At 47.7% G+C, this 26,197-nt stretch overlaps 1 protein-coding gene across 1 annotated transcript in view; it reads right to left on the reverse strand.

Moving 5' to 3' along the window:
* Positions 1-2,784: 2,784 nt before the first annotated feature.
* The window catches only part of MTHFD2L (methylenetetrahydrofolate dehydrogenase (NADP+ dependent) 2 like), a 124,578-nt gene continuing 101,165 nt past the window's right edge, over positions 2,785-26,197 (reverse strand). Inside the window, exons 7-8 of the mRNA XM_075337268.1 lie at positions 15,049-15,174; positions 2,785-3,008 (exon numbers count right to left, since the gene is read on the reverse strand). Of these exons, the coding sequence (XP_075193383.1) occupies positions 2,896-3,008; positions 15,049-15,174 (239 nt within the window). The 3' untranslated portion in view covers positions 2,785-2,895. The remainder of the gene's footprint in view (positions 3,009-15,048; positions 15,175-26,197) is intronic.

Genomic DNA, 26,197 nt, shown 5'->3' on the forward strand with positions numbered 1-26,197 from the left:
CATGATGTGTGCAGGCAACCCAGGGAGAGCCATTTGCAGTCTCTGAATAGCTCTTTCGGGGATAAAACAATGTTCTCGGACTTAGTTCCTCCCACTGGAAATGCTCTATTTATGGCTGCATGTGGGCGGAGACTCGAACAGGCCTATCATTGACTTCAATAATGCTCGTTCCTTGCATCAAGCTCGTGCGAGCGCATGACCAGCTCGAATTGAGTTACAAGCATTCGAGCATTTTAGTGCTCTCCCATCACTAGTGCTGATGCAAATTGAATTACAAACAAATTTAAACACAGGTTGTAATTTAACAAAATAGGTAAAAAGCCAAGGGTGGTGAATATTTGTGCAAGATGCTGTATATATAAATATTTGTAATATTGTATTTACAAAGATTATACCTCTATTGTCTAACTAACCATATCCCCCCCCCCCTTCCTACCGCTCAATTATAATGCTTAGAAGGTCCTATTTACAGTGCTGGCCAAAAGTATTGGCACCCCTGCAATTCTGTCAGATAATACTCAGTTTCTTCTTGAAAATGATTGCAATCACAAATTCTTTGTTATTATCTTCATTTATTTTGCTTGCAATGAAAAAACACAAAAGAGAATGAAACAAAAATCAAATCATTGATCATTTCATACAATCCTCCAAAAATGGGCCAGACAAAAGTATTGGCACCCTTAGCCTAATACTTGGTTGCACAACCTTTAGCCAAAATAACTGCGAACAACTGCTTCCGGTAACCATCAATGAGTTTCTTACAATGCTCTGCTGGAATTTTAGACCATTCTTCTTTGGCTAACTGCTCCAGGTCTCTGATATTTGAAGGGTGCCTTCTCCAAACTGCCATTTTGAGATCTCTCCACAGGTGTTCTATGGGATTCAGGTCTGGACTCATTGCTGGCCACTTTAGTAGTCTCCAGTGCTTTCTATCAAACCCTTTTCTAGTGCTTTTTGAAGTGTGTTTTGGGTCATTGTCCTGCTGGAAGACCCATGACCTCTGAGGAAGACCCAGCTTTCTCACACTGGGCCCTACATTATGCTGCAAAATTTGTTGGTAGTCTTCAGACTTCATAATGCCATGCACACTGTCAAGCAGTCCAGTGCCAGAGGCAGCAAAGCAACCCCAAAACATCACGGAACCTCCACCATGTTTTACTGTAGGGACCGTCTTTTTTTCTTTGAATGCCTCTTTTTTTTTCCTGTAAACTCTATGTTGATGACTTTTCCCAAAAAGCTCTACTTTTGTCTCATCTGACCAGAGAACATTCTTCCAAAACGTTTTAGGCTTTCTCAGGTAAGTTTTGGCAAACTCCAGCCTGGCTTTTTTATGTCACGGGTAAGAAATGGGGTCTTCCTGGGTATCCTACCATACAGTCCCTTTTCATTCAGACGCCGACGGATAGTACGGGTTGACACTGTTGTACCCTCAGACTGCAGGGCAGCTTGAACTTGTTTGGATGTTAGTCGAGGTTCTTTATCCACCATCCACACAATCTTGCATTGAAATCTCTCGTCAATTTTTCTTTTCCTTCCACATCTAGGGAGGTTAGCCACAGTGCCATGGGCTTTAAACATCTTGATGACACTGCGCACCGTAGACACAGGAACTTCCAGGTCTTTGCAGATGGACTTGTAGCCTTGAGATTGCTCATGTTTCCTCACAATTTGAATTCTCAAGTCCTCAGACAGTTCTTTGGTCTTCGTTCTTTTCTCCATGCTCAATGTGGTACACACAAGGACACATGACAGAGGTTTCGTCAACTTTGATCCATGTCAACTGGCTGCAAGTGTGATTTAGTTATTGCCAACATCTGTTAGGTGCCACAGGTAAGTTCCAGGTGCTGTTAATTACACAAATTAGAGAAGCATCACCTGATTTTTCAAATAGTGCCAATACTTTTGTCCATCCCCCTTTTTATGTTTTGTGTGGAATTATATCCAATTTGGCTTTATGACAATTTTTTTTTTTTTTCATTGAAGACAAATTAAATGAAGATAATAATACCAAAGAATTTGTGATTGCAATCATTTTCAGGGAGAAACTGAGTATTATCTGACAGAATTGCAGGGGTGCCAATACTTTTGGCCAGCACTGTAATTATATTTACATTCTTGACACCAATTAATAAAATCATTGCTTTGCGAGACCACCCATAGTTAATATATTATCATGTCGTCTTCTGTTAATAATTTTTAGTGTAACCTTTTCATCAATAAAATTCTTGAATTTGTATTCATTTTTTTGGGAAATACATATTTGGTGTACATAAACCCAGAGATTGTCTAGTAGAATATTAAATAGTGCATTCTAATTAAACTTAGTGCAAGATGGTCCTAAAAGGTTTTATCATTGCATTGATAGAATGACCAAACATAAATTTGCTGAGAATAGTAGACATCCACTAATGTCTTATACTAGGGTTACACATTGACCTTCTGTGATGCTAGTATTAGTCTCAAAATATGGTCTGTACCCAGACTGTAGATGCGACTTTTTCTATAGATTATCTAAATCAACAAGCAATTTCCAAGAGATTTTTAAGTCATATATAAGATCACTACATGGAAAAATAGAATTGGTGATTTGTAAAATTGCTTAGAAATCACAACATGTAACACTTATATGAAGAATAAACTAGCTTGTGAACTTAGCCTGAGTTCATCTTGAAACAAGTAGCCCAACCCAAACAATTTGCTAATTCTACAAAAAGATTTTCCCTCTCCGGAAGGGCAGTCTTTTCAAATTTAGGGCTAAATAATGCCATATCAAATGTATAGGAACGTAGAATAGTTACCTATTTGGAATACTAATTTGAATGTGTGATTAATGGCTTTTCATACTACAAGATACATTTCAGTTCCAACATTTAAACCCAAATGTGGGATATCTTTTTAATAAATAAGTTTCTTGGCCACCATTAGCGTGTTCTTTAAAAGCATTGCAACTGTTATTGGTCCCACACCGCCTGGAACAGGTGTGATATAGCCCGCTTTTTCTTTGACTTCTATAAGAAAGAAAAAAAAACAACCTATAATTAATATTTCTTTTCATTTTTAAATTTCACATTTTAGAGACAAGTTCTGCACACTAATTTACTATCATTTTTTGATGCAGCAATGTGAATATAGAAATTTATTGACATAGTTACACTTAGTAAAATAAAAACAAAACATGCTGATCTTATGGAAAATATCCGATTTTACAGTTACACCATAAATTCCTGAGTGTGCTTCTAAAGGACTGACTATGAAAAGGCAATATGCGTAAAGGCAAGTATAAACGTTATGTGAATAATGCTTTAAAAAAATAGTTATACACAGAATGGAGCTAATTGGTTGGCACAATATTCCAGCAGGGCCACGTTCTACACAAAGTTTGCATGTCGTAAAAACTAGGTTGAAGGGTTGTCTAGTCTTGGGATAAAAGTTACTCTATGTTACTGCAGACTGCCAAATTGTGACAACTTGAGGTGTATCTGCTTTGGCGATTCCCCGGTATTCCAAGTGGGAGTGGATAGTTATATGACTGCATGTATGTGATTTGCATATTTGTGGTAGCATGCTGAGTAAATTCATCTGGCTTCTCTCATTTCTCTTCTACTTAGAGAAGCCAAACACAACTAGTTGGCAAGTGACCTTGAATATGAAACATGCGGTTATGTAACCACCTACTTGAACTGGGAATACTGGGGAATCGAGACAGTATATACAGCACATCGACATCTTGTCATGATTCAGAAGTTTACTAAATATGCCAAATTTATTTAAGGCAACCTGCCAGGTCTCCTGATTGTCCCCAACCTCTAATATAGCAGTATGCATATGCATAGCTGCAATCTGCCCTGCCTAGAATGTTCTAATCACAACGCCATGGTTGGGCACAGTGCAGACTGTTGTATCTTGCAGATTGTGAATCACAACCAGGAAGTGGGATTAGATCAGGGCTGGTTAAAGTGTGTCCTGTGGGCCACATGCAGCCCTCTGGCTGTTCCAGTCCAACCCGTGGACTGAAACAGCCAAAGGACTGAAAACAGTGGACCACAGACCGCACCGTGCCTTCCCGCCGCCTGTGTGCTGCGATTGCTGCACCCCGCTCGACATCCCCACTATCTGCATGCTCAGGATCCAGAGAGCAGTGAATACATTGGTGGAGGAGAGGCTGCTGGATTTGTCTTCCACCAATCAGCAGGAGCCACAGCCATTGCAATGATGTTACATCATTGTGTGTGATGTGCAGAGCGTCATTTCACTGGGGGCTGGAGTAGAGTATGTAGGAGGGTGTGTGGGAGTTAAAAGTATACATGAGGCGCTATGTGAGGGCTCTATATATACAGTACTGTGTGTATATATACAGTATTTGTATATGAGCCTATGTGGGGGCTTTTGCTGTATTTAGGGAGCTACATGGGGCAAAAATTATATATCTGAGGCTATGTGAGGTTCATACTGTCTATAGATAGGCTATATGGGGGCTCAGAATGTATAGAAAAGGGCTAAGTTGGAGCTCACAGTGAATATAGAGGAGCTATGTAGGGACTCACATTGTATATAGAGAGACTACATGGGGGCTCACACTGTACATAGAAGGGTTATGTGGGGGCTCACATTGTAGGAAGAGAAAGGCTATGTGGGGGCTCACATTATATATAGAGGGGTTATGTGGGGGCTCATGCTGTATATAGGAAGCTATGTGGTTGCTCTCACTGTATATAGAGGGGCTATGTGGGAGCTAAAACTATATATAGAGAGACTATGGGGGGATCACACTGTGTATAAAAAAGCTATATGGGGGCACAAACAGTATAAAAAGGGGCTAGGTTGGGGCTCATATAGTATATAGAGAGGCTACATAGGGTGCTCTTACTGTATATAGTGGGCAGTGTGTGGACTCATACTGTATATAGAGGGATGACAGGATACTTAATTCTCCTCCATATTAATATGGATGATACAATTAATATTACTATAAAATTATAATTAATATGATAATATTAATATTGGGAATAATTAATTTAAGCCTATTGTTTGGCCCTCTACACCAGTCACGGTCTCTAATGTGGTCCCTTGGGAAAATTAATTGTCCACCCCTGGATTAGGCAGCATTATTCTGATAAAAGAGACACCTCATTGGGATGGCCCTGTTTCAATTCTAATTTAATTGTAAAATTATTTAAAATAAAGAGAGTAAAAAGATTCTGCGCCCCATTCATTAAGAATAGTGTTTTCCACACCAATTTTAATGAAAGTAGTATCATTACTGATCTCCCACCCTCAGAAGGGAAAATGTATTTTTGGGTAATGATGGACAGATTTAGTAAACAGTGTAATTTTGTTCCCTTGTCTGGGATGCATAACTTTCAAACTTTATGTAAGTTGTTTATCAATCACATTGTATGTCTACAAGAGATTCTGGAAAATATTATTTCCGATAGAGGAACTCAGTTTGTTTCTAAATTCTAGAGGGCATTCTGTAGTAATTAATATTGAATTTTCATTTTCATCAGCTTATATCACCCAGATACCAATGGTCAAACTGAACGTCACAACCAAACTCATGAGCAATTTTTTCGGTGTTATGTCTCTGACCATCAGTTGGACTTGGTAAAACAGTTGCCAGTAGCTGAGTTTGCCATAAATAAATCAATATCAAAGAATCCATTAAGACATCTCCATTAGAGATGAGCGAACCAGCCGCGGTTCGGCTCGAGCTCAGTTCGCCGAACCGAGGTCCCGTTCGAGTTCGGTTCGGCGAACGTTCGACGAACCGAACTCGAACCAATAGGAAAGAATGGGAGGCAATCACAAACACATAAAAACGCATTATAAATGTACACATACAGTTAATAAACATTGCCATAACACTTACCCGTGCCCGCGATGCGTCCTGCACTCTGTCTCCTGTCACTATTCCTTCTGATGATCGCTGCGTCCTCCCGATAACCAGCACTGACAGGACCTTCCGTGATGTCATCAAAATAGCCATGTGACCAGTCATGTGGCTATCTCATTGGCTACAGACTGGTCACATGGCTTTGACGTCATGTCCTGTCCTAGGTCCTGTCATTTCACTCTCCGGTACACGGTGCACATTTGTGTATCGCCGTGTACCGGCGACATGCTCTAGCACACGGTCGACTCCCCATTCCGTTAGGGACCAGCTGACACAGCCGGTCATTAATGGAGATCACCGTTGCCATAGCAATGCAGTTAGCGGTGACGTCACCGCTAACCGCGGCTCCGGGAATCACATGATCGGAGCACCGTTGCTATGGTAACACGTCTGTCAGCGTTACCACTGTTACCGCTAACAGCCAGCAGCACTGATCTCTCACGGAGTGAAGGCTGCACGGGAAGCAGCATCTTCCCCCATGCAGCAGTGATGGAGCAGAGCTGCATTTGTTGAATGAGAAAGACAGAAGACCATGGATCGTGGAGGGCTGACAGTGAGTAATAAACATGGAGTCTCTAATGTGTCTGTGTAATTATTTCTATTAAAGTATTTTTTCTCTGTGTGGTATCTTCTTTTTAACCCTTTATTGGAGATTCTTAATGGCCGGGTCAAACGTGTCTGACATTAAGAATCTCTGGCTTAATACTAGCTAGTAAAACAAAGCTAGTATTAACTCATTATTACCCAGCAAGCCACCCGGCTTCAGGGCTATTGGAAGAGTTGGATACAGCGCCAGATGATGGCGCTTCTATGAAAACGCCATTTTCTGGGGCGGCTGCGAGCTGCAATTCGCAGCAGAGGCGCCCAGAAACCTCGGGCCAACCTGTGCTGCGAATTCCAATCCCCAGGTGCCTAGTTGTACCTGGCTGGACACAAAAATGGGGTGAAGCCCACGTCATTTGTTTTTTAATTATTTCATGAAATAAGTGAAATAATTAAAAAAAACGGGCTTCCCTATATTTTTGGTTCCCAGCCGGGTACAAATAGGCAACTGGGGGTTGGAGGCAGGCCATGGCTGCCTGCTGTACCTGGCTAGCATACAAAAATATGGCAAAGCCTACGTCATTTTTTTGGTGGGCAAAAAACTTCTGCATACAGTCCTGCATGGAGTATGCTGAGCCTTGTAGTTCTGCAGCTGCTGTCTGCTCTTCTCCATACAGACAGACAGCAGCTGCAGAACTACAAGGCTCAGCATACTTCATCCAGGACTGTATGCAGGAGTTTTTTGCCCCCTGAAAAAATTATGTGGGTTTCGCCATATTTTTGTATGCTAGCCAGGTACAGCAGGCAGGTACGGCTGCCCCCAACCCCCAGTTGCCTATTTGTACCCGGCTGGGAACCAAAAATAAAGGGAAGCCCTTTTTTTATTATTTCATGAATTTCATGAAATAATTAGAAAACAAATGACGTAGGCTTCGCCCCATTTTTGTGTCCAGCCAGGTACAACTAGGCAGCTGGGAATTGGAATCCGCAGCACAGGTTGGCCTGAGCTTTCTGGGCCCCACTGCTGCGAATTGCAGTCTGCAGCCGCCTCAGAAAATGGCACTTTCATAGAAGCGCCATCTTCTGGCGCTGTATCCAACTCTTCCAGCACCTGCCTGCTATACCTGGCTAGCATACAAAAATATGGCGAAGCTCACGTCCTTTTTTTGTAGTTTTTTGGCAAAAAAAATAAAAAATGCTTCCCTGGATTTTCCATTGCCAGTGAAGGTAACACCAAGCAGTGGGGGTTAGCAGCCAGTAGCTGCTTGAATTACCCTTAGCTAGCAATACAAAAAATGCAGCGGGAGCCCATATATATTTTTTTTAATTATTTATTTAAATAACTAAAAACAAAATGGGCTTCCCTGTATTTTGATTGCTGGACATCACAGTGCTGTAAAAATAAATCTTTAAAAAAAATGACGTAGCGCTCCGCGGTATTTTTGATTCTCAGCGCAGATAAAGCAGACAGCTATGGGTTCCCATCCCCATCTGCCTGCCGTTACCTTGGTTGGCAATCAAAATACAGGGAAGCCCATTAATTTTTTCTATTTAAAAAATAGTTAAATAAAAAATGACGTTGGGTCCCCCCATTTTGATAGCCAGCTAGGGTAAAGCAGACAGCTGTAGCCTGAAAACCACAGCTGGCAGCTTTACCGTGGTTGGGGATCCAATGTGGAGGTCCCCCAGGCTCTTTTTTTATAATTATTTTATAAATATTAATAATTACAAAAAAAAAGTAGGGTCCCCCCCAAATTGGATCACCAGCCAAGGTAAAGCGGACAGCTGTGGTCTGGTATTCTCAGGGTGGGAAGGTCCATAGTTATTGGGCCTTCACAGCCTAAAAATAGGAGGCCGCAGGCACCCCAGACGTGGCGCATCCACTAGATGCGCCAATCCTGGCGCTTCACCCCAGCTCATCCCGTGCCCTGGTGCAGTGGCAAACGGGGCAATAAATCGGGTTGATACTAGCTGTAAAGTCACCTCAGATCAAGCCCAGCAGTTTATGATGTCATGGCGTCTATTAGATACCCAACATCATAAACTGTCAGTACTAACAAAAAAATCGACAAAAGAAATTTATTTGAAAAAACAGTCCCCAAAAGATTCCCTCTTTCACCAATTTATTGTAAGAAAAAAAAAAAGGGGGTCCCACGACGACTCTGGACCGTCTAGAATATGGGGGGAGACACTAAGGGAACGTATCCCCCATTTTCTAGGATTGCAGACCCTTCATGTGAGGAGTGTGGGTGCAATGAATCTGCACTCACTCTCCCCGGGTCCACAGCAGCAGAGTCCATGTCGTAATGGTTGCTACCAAAGCTGCAATGCCCTGCTCATGAGGTAAGGGCATGCCTAATCAGGAGAACTATTCTACATTTCCAAATATTGGTATTTGCTGATATTATTGCTATTCCACCTACTATATATTGGGGATAGGATCTTGGAGATGGAATACCCCTTTAAGTCCAGTTATCCAGCTGAATGAATACTTAACAACAGAACTCGCTATTTAGATGTGTTTTCTTGTGGCGTATAACGGACTCTCATGTTTGGTAGTCGTTCAGCAGGGAAACTATAAAAGCAAATCCCTCCATTTGGAAATGTAGTATAGCTCTCCTGATCAATTATGTTCCTTACCTCATGAACAGGGCATTGCAGTAATAATAATAATTTATTCATTTATATAGTGTTATTAATTCCATAGTGCTGTATGTCTTTGGAGTGTGGGAGGAAACCCACGCAAACACGGGTAGAACATACAAACTCCTTGCAGATGGTGTCCTTGGTGGGAATTGAACCCAGGACCTCAGTGCTGCAAGACTGCAGTGCTAACCACTGAGCCACCGTGCCGCCCATTTAGCTTACAGATGCATAACCACCACTCACTGTGTCTGAACACAGGAAGCTGAGCTGACAGCCGCTCTGTGCATGCGGCAGCGTCTATTGTGAAGGAGAGGACCGTGGGGGGATCAACGCTGCACAGGTACCGTGGGACACCGGGGAACACCGGTGGGGTTATAGGGGGTGACCTGGCAGGGCCTGGGGAGGAGTTTTCTGTCGCATGTGTCCGGGGAGAAGATTTATCATGTTTGTTCATGCCAGATATAATTTTTTACCGACACTGTCATTTACTGTAACGTGATCATCGGTATACGGTGTATACCTGTGATCACGTGAGCAGGGACCGGAAAAACCGTCCTGAATCAGGATCTCCAGGGTCTCAGCTAGCCCTGAAACCCCGGAGATTTTCTGACGCTGGTGGGCGCTATTCACTTATTTCTGCCTGCTGTTTATAAACGGCAGATTAGAATAAGGCTACATTCACACGACCGATCCGTTTTTGTGGTCTGCAAAAAACAGTCCGTTTTTTTTCACGGGTGCATCCATGTGGCATCCGTTTCCGTTCCGTAGACGGTCCGTATGTCATCTGTTTGTCATCCGTGTGCCTTCCGTTTTTTTTGTGTACTGCAAAAAAACTGAAGGAGGGAAAATACATAAATTTACCCAGGATCCATAGCTTCAACCTACATGAGGCGGTCACATGTTCACTCCAGTGCCATTTTCTACTGCTTTTCACAGCGTAGAGCACTCTGGTGATTTTCTTGTGCTTGTACACTTCATATCAGTCTTTTCTGTCATTATAATGGCAGAAAGACACATAATGTCCCACTCTCCTGCATTTTGTAATTTTTCACCCTTTGGTGCCTTTCATGTGGCACTAAGGGGTGCTTAGCTTTGTATTTAGCCAAAAAAATGAAAAAAAAAAATGACGTGGGGTTTCCCCTATTTTTGTAGCCAGCTAGGGTAAAGCAGACGGCTGCAGCCTGCAGACCACAGCTGGCAGCTTCACCTTGGCTGGTAATCCAAAACTGAGGGCACCCCACGCTGTTATTTTAAATTAAATAAATAATTAAAAAAAAAACACATAGGGGTCCCCCCAAAATTGGATCAACAGCCAAGGTAAAGCAGACAGCTGGGGTCTGATATTCTCAGACTAGGGAGGTCCATGGTTATTGGACTCTCCCCAGCCTAAAAATAGCAGGCCGCAGCCGCCCCAGAAGTGGCACATCCATTAGATGCACCAATCCTGGTGCTTTGCCCCAGCTCATCCCGTGCCCTGGTGCGGTGGCCAACGGGGTAATATATGGGGTTAATACCAGATGTGTAATGTCACCTAGCATCAAGCCCTGGGGTTGGTGAGGTCAGGCGTCTATCAGATACCCGACATCACCAACCCAGTCAGTAATAAAAAAAAATAGACGACAAACACATTTTTATTTGAAAAAACACTCCCCAATACATTCCCTCTTTAACCAATTTATTAGAAAGAAAAACAAATCCAGGTCTGGTGTAATCCAAGGGGTTGCCATGACGATCCACACTGTCCCAGTCAATGAAGAGCAGGATGTTCCCCATTGGCTGGGAGAGCAATGCAGTGACTTGAGCTAACATCAATAGGTCAGCCCAGGTCACTGCAGGGGATGACAAGTGCTGCTGTCAGCGAGGTACATTACCTGCGCTGATCTCCTGCACTGCTGACAGCACCTGTCACTGAGTTCAATGACCTTCACAGCCAAGTATCGCGAGAGACCCGTGACGTCACCGCTAGTCAGTCTCGGGTCGGAAGCGAGAGAAGGTGATGTGACAAGCGGCGGCCATGGAGGACAGTGACAGCGCTGAGGTCGGGACTTCATCACCGCAGGTAAGCCGAGCGGGACCATGTGTGCAGAGTGCCAGGTGAGCGGAGCCTAGCGGGGTAATGTATGCAGAGTGCCAGGTGTGCAGAATGCCAGGTGGGTGGAGCCTAGCGGGACCATGTCTGCAGAGTGCCAGGTGTGCAGAGTGCCAGGTGGGCGGAGCCTAGCGGGACCATGTGTGCAGAGTGCCAGGTGGGCGGAGCCTAGCAGGACCATGTGTGCAGAGTGCCAGGTGGGCGGAGCCATGTGTGCTGGCGGCGGAGTGTGAAGTGGGTGGAGCCTAGCGGGGTCATGTGGCGCTGAGGACGTCAGTGTCGTGGACTGCATGGCTGGGGACAGGTGAGTGTGAGTGTGTGTGTGTGTATGTATGTATGTGTACATGCCGCGTGCAGGAGGGGGCGGAGCGAGCTGAGCGGGGAAGTGTCGGCTTCCTGCACACGTAACTAGGATAAATATCGGGTTACTAACCAAAGCGCTTTGCTTGGATACCCAATGTTTATCTTGGTTACCAGCTTCTGGCAGGCTGCCAGCGATGGCTCCTGCACACTGTAGCTGTAAAAAGCCCTGCTTTTTGCTGCTAGAACCGTTCTCGAACGTAACTAGAACTATCGAACTTTAGCAAAAAGCTCGAGTTCTAGTTCGATCTAGAACAGCTCACAAAATCACTCGAACCGCGAACTGGAGAACCGCGAACCGCGCTCAACTCTAATCTCCATTCTTCTGTTATCATGAGTATCATCCGAGTTTTGATTGTCATGTGACCTCTGAAGTTGATACTCCAAAGGCTGATAAATCCATTCTTCTGTAATCTTGGGTATCATCCATGTTTTGATTTCTCTATGACCTCTGAAGTTGACACTCCAGAGGGTGATAAATCCATTCTTCCGCAATCTTAGGTATCATGCACATTTTGGTTCTTTTGCAACCTCTGAAGTTGATACCCCAAAGATGATAAATGTTGAAGCTTGTCTGGTCTGAAGTCAGAGAAAACCTGAAATGTGCACAGAATAGATAGATCTCATCCACTAATAAGAGGCACATTGAGGGGCCCAGCTTTGCTACTGGGGACAAGGTATGGTTGTGTTGCAGGTGGGGGCCAAACCATGACAGGGGAACTGCTTACGACGCTCGGATCCGGGCAGTTGCTGTGGCTCGAGTGGCAGCCGGACCCGGGCTCATGCAGCCGTCCGTCGCCGACAAGTGAAAAAGGGAGTTATTTACAGGGGAGAGTTTGTCAGTGACGCCACCCGTGGGGTGCGGTGATTGCTGGTGACACCACCGCTACCTTGGTATGGGTCTGCCCAAGGGTGATGGAGCGGGGCAGCATGATGGCATCCCCACCATAGGTAGGGGAGGTGTTGTCCCAGGGCCCAGATGCAGGTGGAGTTCGAGTACTCGGACACAGTCTGCAGGGATGGACCGGATGATACCGGTGTATTCACTGTTTTGAATAAAATCACACAGAGTCTAGATAGTAAACCAACTGCCGCAAACCGGTAGCCTCCGGAGGGGTGTGCTCGGGTCCCGCACACCGGTGGACAGAACAGGGGCCCTTCCTCCTGCACTCTAGTGTTGTTGTCTTGTGTGTTGACTAGTCCGCATGAAACGGGGAAAGTCCACTCACGGTGACTTTTCTGTGGGAGCTGTGGCCCGCGAGAGCTGACCCTTGGGATTTTAACAGGCACTTACAGACGCCCTATCCCCCCTGGTTGCACTTCCGTCTCGCTCTATCTGGGCTGTTAGTGGGACAAGACTTGGAATCTTGTCCCCTGCTGCTTAATTAGAAAGGTGCTTGCAGCTGTCCTCGCCCTAGGGTCCAGGTACCCCGACTGTGAACGGGCTCCGGACCGGATTACTGCTGTCGGCACCGGCGGGCTACACCCCTGCCCCGGTCCACTTAAGGTCTCCTGCAACCGGATCTCCGTCGCCTATGGCCCTGCTCTGCCGTCTGCCACCTAGTCAGCTCAGGTAGTCCGGTAGTCCGGGAGCTACAACACCCAACTACCACTTTACTCCTCTCACTTTCTCTGTCAGCACTCAACTCCTCTGTCTAGACTGTCATGTTCCCTCCCCTCAACACCTCAGAACCCCTAGGTGGGCATCACCATCTGCCTGGCCCCGCCCACTGGTGTGTCCCTATTGTCCTGGGGGATGACTAGGCTTTTGTTGCTGGTGTATGTACCTGTGTGTGGTTGTGTTGGAGGGCCGAGGAGGAGAGAGTCCTGCATCTGGAAGATGGGTGCAGTCTCCTTTGACAACCTGATTTTGTCAGGGCGTCACAGTTACTTACTAGAAATATCAAACTCAAGGTTCCCCTTGCTAAGTTGGGTGGGTTCCAGGTTCATTGAGGTGCCAGGTTCATTGAAGTGGTCAATCCAGTAGCCTTCCATTTGAAATTTTCCCTCTCATACTGGATTGCCAATGTCTTTCACAAATCTTTACTAAAGAGATATTATTTGCGGTACACCCTGTTGATAATCCATTTTCATTTGTTTTGGTTGAAGGCAACCTTGAGTATGAAGTGGAAAAAGCCTTGATTCCAGGATAGTAAAACAATTGTTGCAGTACCTTGTTCATTGGAAAGGCTTTGGCCTAGAGGAAAGATCATGAATGTCAGGTAATGACAATAATGCTGCTGACAATCATATTTTTCTTTCCTTGTTAAGCCTGGTCTTATGTGTTCTGAGGCCCTTCGTAGAAGGGGAAGTACTGTGACATCTGTGTCAGAATCTGCTTCAGCCACTAGGTGGCATCACACTATTATTGCAGGTGATGCTTGATTAGATCAATCATATTTTATTCCTACAACCTGTCCAGTCTGGTAGCTATGGGTCTAATCTTGTTGTTTTGGTATCTGTATGCTGTCAACACTTGTTGGGGCTGTTCTATATAAACCCCAGAGAGCCAGCTCCCACTGCCAGTCAATAGATCTTCTATACTGATTTAAGCCTCTGCTCCTGTGTTTTTCCTGTTAATTCCCATTTGTTGATCTCAGCTTTACATTAGACTACCCGTTGTGTTCTTGATTCTGCTCCTGGATCTGACCTGGCGTCTTGGCTTTCCTTTTTGCCACCTTACGCTACCAACAGCATCTGACTCTGTGGTCCTTCCCCAGGAACTTCTGTTTAAGTCCAGAGCGCTGTACAGAGGTTAAAGGGTGAAGGCCAGAGCAATCTCTGGGTTCTGAGAAATGAAGTAGCTTGTGCCAAGTATGTTCCAGTAAAATTTCACTTGCTAAGCAGCTTGCTGTAGCTTCAGTACAATCACTCTTTATTAGCAGCAGATTATTATCACTGCAGGACTAGCCATTTTGTACCAGGCAATGAAGCTAATTTGTGTAATGTCGCCCACGCTACTGATTGGCATATTACTGACAATGCAGAGGAAACTGCCAATCAGTGGTGTGGATGGAATTAAACACAAATCAGAAATCACAGTGTGGTCGAGATTATACAGAGTTTATCAACCATAGCTCTGCTACATCTACGTATATCAGAGAAAACAGGGATTTGATCAAAACTATACCAAGCAATCCACTGAGTGATACATCGCTGGAGTCAGACTTTCTGTCCCTACATCATTCTGCTCTCAGATTCTAAATCCTGCTGACAGATTCTCTTTAAAAAACTAGATATTTATTATTCTTCTGAAAATCCACTCAAGCATAACATTTTTTTGCAGTTTATTATGCATTTGAATGGTTAAATATGTGGATGGGTTTTGCTCCATTGATAATGATCCCCATTCCCATGAAATAATAAAGGTTTAGATTTTGGAAGAAGAGCAAGAAAAAAACTAAGGTTGAATAACAATAATTAGCAGTGGCAGGAAGGGGTTAAGTGTGGGATGTTACTGGGTGACCGCTGCATTTATTACAGTATATATGGACACTTAACAATAGAAATGGATTACCTTCAAAATCCACATCTCCAACTAATATTGTTTTTCCAGTACGAGGGTCTTCTACGTAGTTAATGCCAACATCTATTATAGCAGCTCCATCTTTAACCATGTCTGCCGTGATCAACTTTGGAATACCTGGAAACAATTTAATTAGTTTGAGAACACAGAAGTAAATAGAGCTACTGATATAAAAGACACATGTCCGGAAAATTTACCAGCCACAATACAGAAGGGATAGTTTCCATTGGACAATATAGGACAAATACAGGCTACTTTCCCACAATGAGCTTTTGGTGAATTTTTGATGTTTCAGAATTTCTGCATCTATTATATAAATTAGGTTACTAACATTTTTTTAATAGCGATTTTCATTGCATTTTTCACATGCGTTTTTAACGCATTTTTGACACTTCGGGAAGAAGCAGGGGGAAACGCGCACTAGGGTGGAGGGATATGGACCTGCATAAGCCCATACATGTTTAGAGGTAAACTAAGCTTATGATTAGTGATGGGCGGACTCGCAGATGAAAAAAAAAATGGATATCTGGATGGATGCTGGTTCCCACATAAGTGTATGGAGACTAGAATCCGGTGATTAAAAATGAGAGTAGAAGTGATAGTGGGATAGAAGCATGCGCTTCATACTTGCTGAGGCCCCGGCGCGGCTATAACTGTATCCAGGCTGATCAGTCACTTCCGGGGCTGCTCATTTACCTTCATACATGTGCACTGCATTCCTGCCCACCGGCATCTATGATTGGTTGCAGTCAAAAGCACCCCCACCTTGAGTGGCAGCGTGTCAACTGACTGCTTCCAATCACAGACGCTGTATGCATCTATCATGGTATAAAAATAAATAAAATATTTGGCGTAGGGTCCCCCATATTATGATGCCCAGCACAGATAAAGCATATGGCTACAGGCTGCAGCCCCCAGCCGTGCGCTTATCTTGGCTGTGTCAAAATAAGAGGAACTGCATGAGGCTTTTTGTTTATTATTTAAATAACTAATTAAAAAAACAAAACAGTTTTTCTTGTTTAATAAATTTGCAAAAATGTCTACATTTCTTGTTTTTTTCTGTCAAGATGGGGTGCAGAGTGTACATTACTGGGAAAAAAATGAACTTTTTTTGAATTTACCAAATGGCTGCAATGAAACAAAGAATGAAAAATTTAAAGGGGTCTGAATACTTTCCGTACCCACTGTACGTACATACATACACACATCATAAGTAGAGAAACAATTATTTGTCTTGCTTTATATAGCACAAGGGGATAAAAAAACGCCTTTGGTTTCAATGGACAACTCACATATCAAGTTCCTCTGACTTACAGCTTGGGCAGATCCTGGGAATGTCTTTAAAGATCTCTATGAGCCAAAAACTTGTTCAAGTAAATTAACCTATAGGATGTGGCAAACCTATTGAGCTAGGACATTAAATTATAAAACTGTGGTAATTGGTTTACAATTAGAAATATTTACAAACTAGTTAAAGCTCTTCTTAATTATATGTTCTGCCCATGTGTCAGATGTGAAAAGAACATTGGGCTAAATCCCATGCCAAAATCAGGGTGAACATTTCCTACATTTCCTAATTTGTGTTAGAAACTGAAATGAATTATTCTACATACAATAATTTTAATCCAGGAAACTGAGAAGGAATGTACAGTACTTAAAAAGTCATTGCATGGTTTAGAAAACCCATTTTCAAATGCTTTGTTAGGGAATTTTGAATGAATAAATAAAGGAAAGTCTCTTTTTCAGGACCCTCATCTATAAAAGATAGAGCCTAAAAGAGCCACATACTGTATGCCAAAGTCCCACAAACCTGGTCAGATAACACCTCATAGACTCAAACCCTTGTGGTACTCTTGTGCAGATTCCCAAGACAGAATCTAAGGGGCACTTTGCACACTACAACATCGCAGGTGCGATGTCGGAGGGGTCATGTCGAAAGTGACGCACTTCCGGCATCGCACTAGACATCGTAGTGTGTAAATCCTAGATGATACGATTAACGAGCGCAAAATCGTCGTAATCGTATCATCGGTGTAGTGTCTGGGAATTCCATAATTACGCGACTGCGACAGGTACGATGTTGTTCCTCATTCCTGCGGCAGCACACATCGCTGTGTGTGAAGCCGCAGGAGCGAGGAACATCTCCTACCTGCGTCCTGCAGCTCACGCCGGCTATGCAGAAGGACAGAGGTGGGCGGGATGTTTACGTCCCGCTCATCTCCGCCCCTCCGCTTCTATTGGCCGCCTGCCGTGTGACGTCGCTATGACGCCGCACGACCTGCCCCCTTAAGAAGGAGGCAGGTCGCCGGCCAGATCAACGTCGCAAGGCAGGTGAGTCCATGTGAAGCTGCCGTAGCGATAATGTTCGCTATGGCTGCTATTGTCGCGGGCGGGGAGGAGGGTGTCGGCACACTACGCTCACCCCTTCTGCTCGGGTCCGGCAGCTGCTCAGTGGTGGCTCGAGCGGTGGGCCGGATCCCGGGGTTTCTCGAGCGACACTCCTCGCCCGTGAGTGAAAGGGGGGTTGTTGTGGTTGGGTGTGGGGGAATTGTTATAGTTCGTGACGCCACCCACGGTTGTGGTGATTTCACCACCGCTGCTCGATTCGGGGATCCCGGGGATGGTGATGCGGAGCAGCCAGGTGTTGTGTTGCCCCTCCGTGGGTAGGGGTTGGTGATCCCGGGGCCCGGTGGTGGAGAAGGAGGTGCGGGGCCTGGTGGGCGCAGGGACGCGAGGGCAGCGCTGTGCCTTGCGGCACTGTGGTACTCACTCAGCCTGAGACACGGACACAGTTTGTACGGTAAACCAACGGCTGGTAGGACGGTCCCACAGACGGCTGCACCTGCACTCCCGGTAGGTGACGGTGACGTCTCTCTTCCTTGCACCTGTGTTGTCTGATGGTAGCGGTGGATTCCCTCCGGTTACCCGCTCCCCGACTGCAATCTGGGCCGGAGGAGCTCTACACTTTGCCCGCAGGCGCTGGCCCTGGGGAAACTGGTGCCCTGGCGGTGGCGGTGTCTCCCCTGCAATGGTTGGGCTGTTGCCGTCAATCGGGACTTGGTTGTTGGGGGATCTACGTCCCCTTCACTGACGGATTCGGCAAATTTGGCGACTCCTAGCCTTGCCGGGGTCCGAGAGGCCCCTGCCCTGGTGCTGACTGTCCTTCGGAACACTGCTCCAGACCACCGGGCACACAGCCAACGGGGTCCTTCCAGGAACTTCCAAACGGTCCCCCTCCAGACAGTCACCGCCGTCGCTGACCTTGCTGTTCTGGCCCTACACAGAGCTGGACCCTCCAGGCTTTCCTTCTCTTTACTGTCACTTTCACTTAGCTGTTGTTTACTCTCTCTCTTTTGCTCCTCACACTTGCTCCTCCCTGAGCTGTCTGCACTCAAGCCCTGCCTGGGCTAATCTACTTCACTCTTCCATGTCCCTCACTGGACTGCCTGGAACTTCCTGCCTCCAGAGTTGTGAGCTCCTCGGTGGGCGGAGCCAACCGCCTGGCCCACCCCCTTGTGTGCATCATCAAACTCCTGGAGGAAGGCAACAAGGATTTGTAGGTTAGCATAGATGTGCCTACCTGGAGTGTGGGGTGTGGTGGTGTTGTGACCTGTGTCCCCTGGCTTGCCCAGGGCGACACATTCCCCCTTAGCAAAATGCAGACCGTCCGCGGGCTGCCATCCTACACCGGTTTTATTTTTCTGTAAAAAGGGGATAACAGGGTTAAGAAAACATGAATACATTTTTAATCAAAACTCTTCCCAAAACGGGAGGCACATTTCTTAAACGTTGCAACGGTTTACGGTCACGGTTTCCGCTCTCTCCCACCCAAGTAACCTGGCCCTGATGCTGCCCCTAAAGCCCAGGCAGCACCCCTTGACCCACAGTCCAGCACAAGTCACCCGAGCGGGATCTGTCCTTCCCTCCAGAGGGTAGCCACCGGTTCCTTTGGTGGCTGGGCCCCAGCCTGCTCTGCTCAGGGCCCTCCCTCCAACCTGCCTCTCCGGAGACGGCATTGCGGAAACGGTAACGGTAACCAACATATTTACAAGCCACTTAACGTTTGTGGTGCCCTGCAAGTTCACGGGCTTGTCCATGGATAGTTCCCATGCATTTTAAACGGTCCCCACAGGGACAACGGTGCCGGCTCCTGCCGGTTGCAAATCACAAGGCAAATCAGGTGAAAACTCGGTATAATCATTTTCTTATCATTTTTCAACTTTTAAACAAACACACAACTTCAGTGGTGGTCCCAACGGGGACGGTGCAACGGGCATCCGCTGCCCTACTCCGGTTCTTCTGCTAAGGCGGACCCATCCTCTGCCACCAACACATCAAACATGCACTGACATGCCTGCTGTGACAGAGGTACCCGGTACCCATTTCCACCGGTACGCGGGGTATGGTAGACCACGGGGTCTCCCACATAGCGGGAACGCTCACTTGCTCCTTCAAGTGCAACAGCGGACCCGACGCTGGGGCAGGAGTCGTCATCTCTTGGTCCTGCGTCAGGCGGGTTGCCGCCAGCTGCCGCAGCCTCCTGCTCCCCAACATCCAACGCTTCGGATCCCTCAGCAGTAACACGGAATAGCAGACCAGGCGAGTCTACACTGAGGCGCCCCATAAGTAGCGGCAAGGGTGATGCATAGGCTGAGACTAGGCCGGGCCCCTCAGCCGCAGCGGCCGGTCCTGGGAGGACATAGGGACGTGGGTCACCAGTCGGTTCTGCTACATCGGTTCCCTCTCCGTACATCGGGACAGCCGTAATCAGCATTTCCACCTCGTTGGTCCACTGCTCCATCATCCGGAAGATCTGCTCCTGCTGACGCCGGTGGAATTGCATCACCCGGGCCTTCATCCAGGCCACGGTCCCAGGCTCAGGGTCTGGCACAGTCACTGCTGGGACTTCTGGCACCATGCTGTGAAGGGGCCGCGGTTCCAGCGGTTTCCCCTGGTGTACTTCAGGGACGTCCCGGACGTCTGCAGCCGGCTGGTCCGCCGGAGCGGCTGGGCAGGGTATCGCTACCGGTTGGGCGGGTAGCGGGCCTAATGGTGGGGCGGCAGCAGCCATTACGGGTAGCAGGGAGAGAGGTAGGGTGAGCGGAAGCCGGCCGGGCCCCTCAGCTCCAACGGCCGATCCCTCAGGAATACAGGGGCGTGGGTCGCTTACCCGCTCCTCCAAATCCTCTTCTGCCTCGCGTCTCCACATAGCCGCCACCACGTCCGCCATGCCGGGCGCGGGGACTTCCTCGTTGGGAGTCGGATCGTACATCTTGGCAATCGTGCCTTCCAGGAACCCGGTATTGCTGCAGAGTCCTGGCGTCTCTGCTTGTATAGCCGCAGCTACATGCCGCCAGCCGCCATCGCGTCCCCCTTAGCTCTTTTCGGCCCCTCCTCTCTCGGGGCGGGGTTTTGGCCTTCGCGCCTCTACTGCTCGAGAAGACGCTCGAGCGGGAACTTTTCGCGCCAAAGATGGCGGCTTCTGAAATTTTTCTGCCGGATACCTCCGGCGGTAACAAGGCGCACCTCTACCAGACGGCAGAGCGGTAAGAACCTGTTCGTGACTCCAAGTTGTCGCGGGCGGGGAGGAGGGTGTCGGCACACTACGCTCACCCCTTCTGCTCGGGTCCGGCAGCTGCTCAGTGGTGGCTCGAGCGGTGGGCCGGATCCCGGGGTTTCTCGAGCGACACTCCTCGCCCGTGAGTGAAAGGGGGGTTGTTGTGGTTGGGTGTGGGGGAATTGTTATAGTTCGTGACGCCACCCATGGTTGTGGTGATTTCACCACCGCTGCTCGATTCGGGGATCCCGGGGATGGTGATGCGGAGCAGCCAGGTGTTGTGTTGCCCCTCCGTGGGTAGGGGTTGGTGATCCCGGGGCCCGGTGGTGGAGAAGGAGGTGCGGGGCCTGGTGGGCGCAGGGACGCGGGGGCAGCGCTGTGCCTTGCGGCACTGTGGTACTCACTCAGCCTGAGACACGGACACAGTTTGTACGGTAAACCAACGGCTGGTAGGACGGTCCCACAGACGGCTGCACCTGCACTCCCGGTAGGTGACGGTGACGTCTCTCTTCCTTGCACCTGTGTTGTCTGATGGTAGCGGTGGATTCCCTCCGGTTACCCGCTCCCCGACTGCAATCTGGGCCGGAGGAGCTCTACACTTTGCCCGCAGGCGCTGGCCCTGGGGAAACTGGTGCCCTGGCGGTGGCGGTGTCTCCCCTGCAATGGTTGGGCTGTTGCCGTCAATCGGGACTTGGTTGTTGGGGGATCTATGTCACCTTCACTGATGGATTCGCCAAATTTGGCGACTCCTAGCCTTGCCGGGGTCCGAGAGGCCCCTGCCCTGGTGCTGACTGTCCTTCGGAACACTGCTCCAGACCACCGAGCACACAGCCAACGGGGTCCTTCCAGGAACTTCCAAACGGTCCCCCTCCAGACAGTCACCGCCGTCGCTGACCTTGCTGTTCTGGCCCTACACAGAGCTGGACCCTCCAGGCTTTCCTTCTCTTTACTGTCACTTTCACTTAGCTGTTGTTTACTCTCTCTCTTTTGCTCCTCACACTTGCTCCTCCCTGAGCTGTCTGCACTCAAGCCCTGCCTGGGCTAATCTACTTCACTCTTCCATGTCCCTCACTGGACTGCCTGGAACTTCCTGCCTCCAGAGTTGTGAGCTCCTCGGTGGGCGGAGCCAACCGCCTGGCCCACCCCCTGGTGTGCATCATCAAACTCCTGGAGGAAGGCAACAAGGATTTGTAGGTTAGCATAGATGTGCCTACCTGGAGTGTGGGGTGTGGTGGTGTTGTGACCTGTGTCCCCTGGCTTGCCCAGGGCGACACACTATCACAAGATATCGCTGCTGCGACGGGGGCGGGAACTATCGTGCTCAACATCGCAAGCATCGGCTTGCGATGTCGTTGTGTGCAAAGTGCCCCTTAGAGTAGTCACTGTTAGTAACAGCTAAGGTGCTATCTAAGAAGTATAAAAAGACAGGCAGGCTTTCTTGTAATTATCACACCATACCTGGACTCGCTCTTTCTGCTTCTATTTAGCATTCTAGGACTTGTGGTACAGTCTAGACAACGAGCTTGTTGCTTAAAGGAGTTGTCCGACATAAACTCAAAAATATTTGGTAAGCTAATCTGTGCTATATTGTCATATAAAACACCCCTACATTGTTATTTTTTGTTTTCTAACTTTTGTTCCTCTTGAATTATCCCTTTATATTCTGCAGCTCTTTGTTTACATTCAGCTCCAGCAAACTGACCACTTCCTGTGCTAAACCTCCCAGTCAGAGCTGGCACCACCTGGCCTCACTGTGCAGCCCCACCCCCTGCCCGCCCCGCCCCCTGCACACACATTCCCTGTCAGTATTCTGCCCAAGCACATGACCTATTATCACTCTAGCATTGGAAATAACAGCCCCACATTGGGCTCTGCACCCCCCACCACATCGGGCTCTGCACCCCTACTACATCGGGCTCTGCACCCCCCACCACATAGGGCTCTGCACCCCCCACCACGTAGGGCTCTGCACCCCCCACCACATAGGGCTCTGCACCCCACACCACATCGGGCTCTGCGCCCCACACACACATAGGGCTCTGCACCCCCCACCACACAGAGCTCTGCACCCCACACACACATAGGGCTCTGCACCCCCCACCACACAGAGCTCTGCACCCCACACACACATAGGGCTCTGCACCCCACACACACATAGGGCTCTGCACCCCACACACACATAGGGCTCTGCACCCCCCACCACATCAAGGTCTGTTCCCCCAAGCACATCGGGCTCTGCACCCCCCAGCACATCGGGTTCTGCACCCCCCACCACATAGGACTCTGCACCCCACCCCCACATAGGGCTCTGCACCCCCCACCACATAGGGCTTTGCACCCTCCACCACATAGGGCTCTGCACCCCCCACCACATCAGGCTCTGCACCCCACACCACATCGGGCTCTTCACCCCACACCACATGGGGCTCTGCGCCACACACACACATAGGGCTCTGCACCCCCACACACACATCAGGCTCTGCACCCCACACACACATCGGACTCTGCACCCCACACACACATCGGGCACTGCATCCCACACACACATCGGGCTATGCAACCCTCCCCCCACACACACATGGCACTCTGTAACGACCCCCCCACCCTCATTCTGCACCGACCCCCACCACCATCGTTCTGCACCCCCCCATCGTTATGCACCGACCCCCCTACCCCCATAGGGAACACATGTAGGGAATACATACTTACCCCTCCTCGATCCCCGACGCTGCTGCACGTTCGTTTGCTGTCTGGTCTGGACATATCAGCCCAGTAGTGACGTCACCACTGTCATGAACTGTCAGACACAGACAGCGGGACAGTGATGAGAAGCAGCGCAGTGCTCCTTCGCAAAAGTGCTTTCAAATGTACCGGCATCTGTGATGCCGATACATTTGAATGTGCGATCCTGAGCAGGGGGTGCCCGGTGCTGGCGGAGACACGGCGGCAGTTGCCACCAGGCCCCTCCCACATGTCACGGACCCCACAGTATTGCCGGGGGAGGTTGTGGGGAGAGTACGCGGTGCGGGGGAATGTGTGGAAGGGTGCAGGGAAGGGGGAGGGGACTCCACACACTGTACATGCCCAGCAGGGCGGCAACATGCTGTTCACAGATTTGCATGTCAACATGGTCCTGCCCATATTGACATGAAATGACTGGAAGCAACAAAATCGCGGCAGGAGCGGTCACATGACCGCTCTGAGCTGGGGGAGAGGGGCTGACAGCAGGGCAGGTAAGTGGTCACTATCTACTTACCTGCCCCAATGTAGCGCAATAGGGAAATAATAAAAAAAGTCAAAATAAGCCAGATAACCCCTTTAATTTCTCACATTGTTGTATCTCTGCTAAGAACCTTGGGAGGGCCTTAACTTATTGATATCCCTAGCTTCCTACTTCCAGTGCCAGTTATATAAGTTCTTACCCTGGTTAAACCCTTTAACTCTGGTCCTGCTCACCTAGTTTGTTTTCCGTTAATAACCTCGGCTCATGTTTTGATTATTCTACTGCCTGATCACTTTGTTCATATCCTGAACTAGGCTTTCTGACCATCATTTTTCAGCCTTCTCTGCCACAGCCACTCCATGGAATCAACCCAGGGACCACTGTGTAAGTGGAAATCCATGTGAAGGCATTAAATGGTGAGGGCCAAAGTCCCCCTGGGAGCTGATAGACAGAGTGGCTTACACAAAGCTCATCTTTTGAACCTCTTCTAGTGCTCTCAGCGTTCAAATGAAGTGTTGTTAGAGTGTACCTGGTCCAAAAAATTACGCATCACCGCCAAGCTGTGGTTGATCAAATACAACACCTGGCCAAGTTGGTTCATGATCCTGCAGAGCAGGTTCAGTCTACCTTGACCTTTTCTGAAAACAAGGTAAATCTACTTGACCATTTTTCAGGTGACCGTAAAAAAAAGTTATCTTTTTTTTACTGTCACCTCATATCAAAATCAGATATCAAAAAATATCTGTCTGATTCTGAGAGCTAACGTGTCACTCATTTCCCTACTGCAGGATGATCCTCCAGGCTTGGACCTTTTCCCTATCCCCTGATGTCCCAGAACTCTTCACAGTTGGCCTTTATTTAGACCCTTACCTTATAGAATTGCTAAAAGAAAAAAGGAATGTCGTACTGAGTTTCAACATTGGGCACTCAATGTTATGACAATGTCTTCATCCATCAATACTGGAATCTTTGACCTGTTCATTATTTCCTTGACTCAGCCACATCCTTGGAAATCCACCTTGATAGGCAGAAAAGCCTGACTAATTCTACATCTCCATCTAAGAATCATGTCCCGACTACATTTAGTGAGGAATAGAGATGAACGATCCTGACCGGCAAAAATCGGAAAATGTTAAAATCATACGATCATTGGCTGGATAAGATTGGGACCAGACATCCGAACATTATCCTCTCCCTGCCCATCACAGCCATGTAATGTATTGGCATGGCTGTGATTGGCCAATGTAAAAAAAAAAAAAGGGTTAAAGCAGTAAATACTTACCGAGTCCCCCTGCAGCTGCAGCGCTACTTCGGGAGCCAATAATCATCCCTCATGGCTGCAGTCAGACTGTGCCCCACCCTCTATGACAGCGTTATACTGCTGGTGCCAAATAAATACATACATTTAAAAAATTCTGTGCCCTTACATATTGATACCAGCACAGATAAAGCATACGGCTACAGGCTGCAGCCCCCAACTGTGCGCTTATCTTGGCTGTGTATCAAAATAAGAGGAACTGCATGTGGCTTTTTTAAAAAATGATTTAAATAATTTTTAAAAAAGGCATTTGGTCCCCTCCAATTTTGATACCCACCCATTATAAAGCCTGACAGCTGTGGGCTGGTATTCTCAAACTGGGGAGACCCATCATTATTGCCCCCAGCCTAAAAATAGCAGCCTGAAGCTGCCCAGGATTGTCGCATCCATTAAATGTGACAATCCCAGAACTTGACCTGGCTCTTCCCGATTGCCCTGGTGCAGTGGCAATTAGGGTAATAAGGGGTTAATGGCATCCAAAAACTGACACTAAGCTCTAGACTAATAATGGCGAGGGTCTATGAGACCATAATTACTAATCTGTAAGTGAACAGAAATAAACACAAACACAGAAAAAATCCACCCTCTTCCCCCTCCTTTATTAACACCAAAAAGACCCAGGTCTGACGTAATCTACACAAAGTCCCACGACGATTCCAGCTCTGCTACATTTGAACTGACAGCATGAAGACACAGAACATGACCGCCCGCTGTGAGCTTTAGGAAGAGACAGAGCCTCAGAGATCAGCGGTGACGTCACTCAGGTTAGTTGCAGTCACACCTGGAGGTTCCCATCTGTGACAGCAGATAACCTGACCTCAGGGGACCTCAGGGGACCATCTGAGGTGAAGTCACTGAGTTCATTTAGGTCCCCTGAGGTCAGGTTACATGCAGTCATAGGTGGAAGGCTGTGGGAAACTCCAACTGTGACCGCAACTAACCTGAGTGACATCATCGCTCATCACACAGCTCAGTCTCTGCCTGAAGTTCACAGTGGGCGATTATGCTCTATTTGTCATGATACTGTTTGCACTCCGCTGTT

Source organism: Anomaloglossus baeobatrachus, chromosome 1 (genome assembly GCF_048569485.1).
Source record: "Anomaloglossus baeobatrachus isolate aAnoBae1 chromosome 1, aAnoBae1.hap1, whole genome shotgun sequence".
In the NCBI taxonomy this organism is placed as follows: domain Eukaryota; kingdom Metazoa; phylum Chordata; class Amphibia; order Anura; family Aromobatidae; genus Anomaloglossus; species Anomaloglossus baeobatrachus.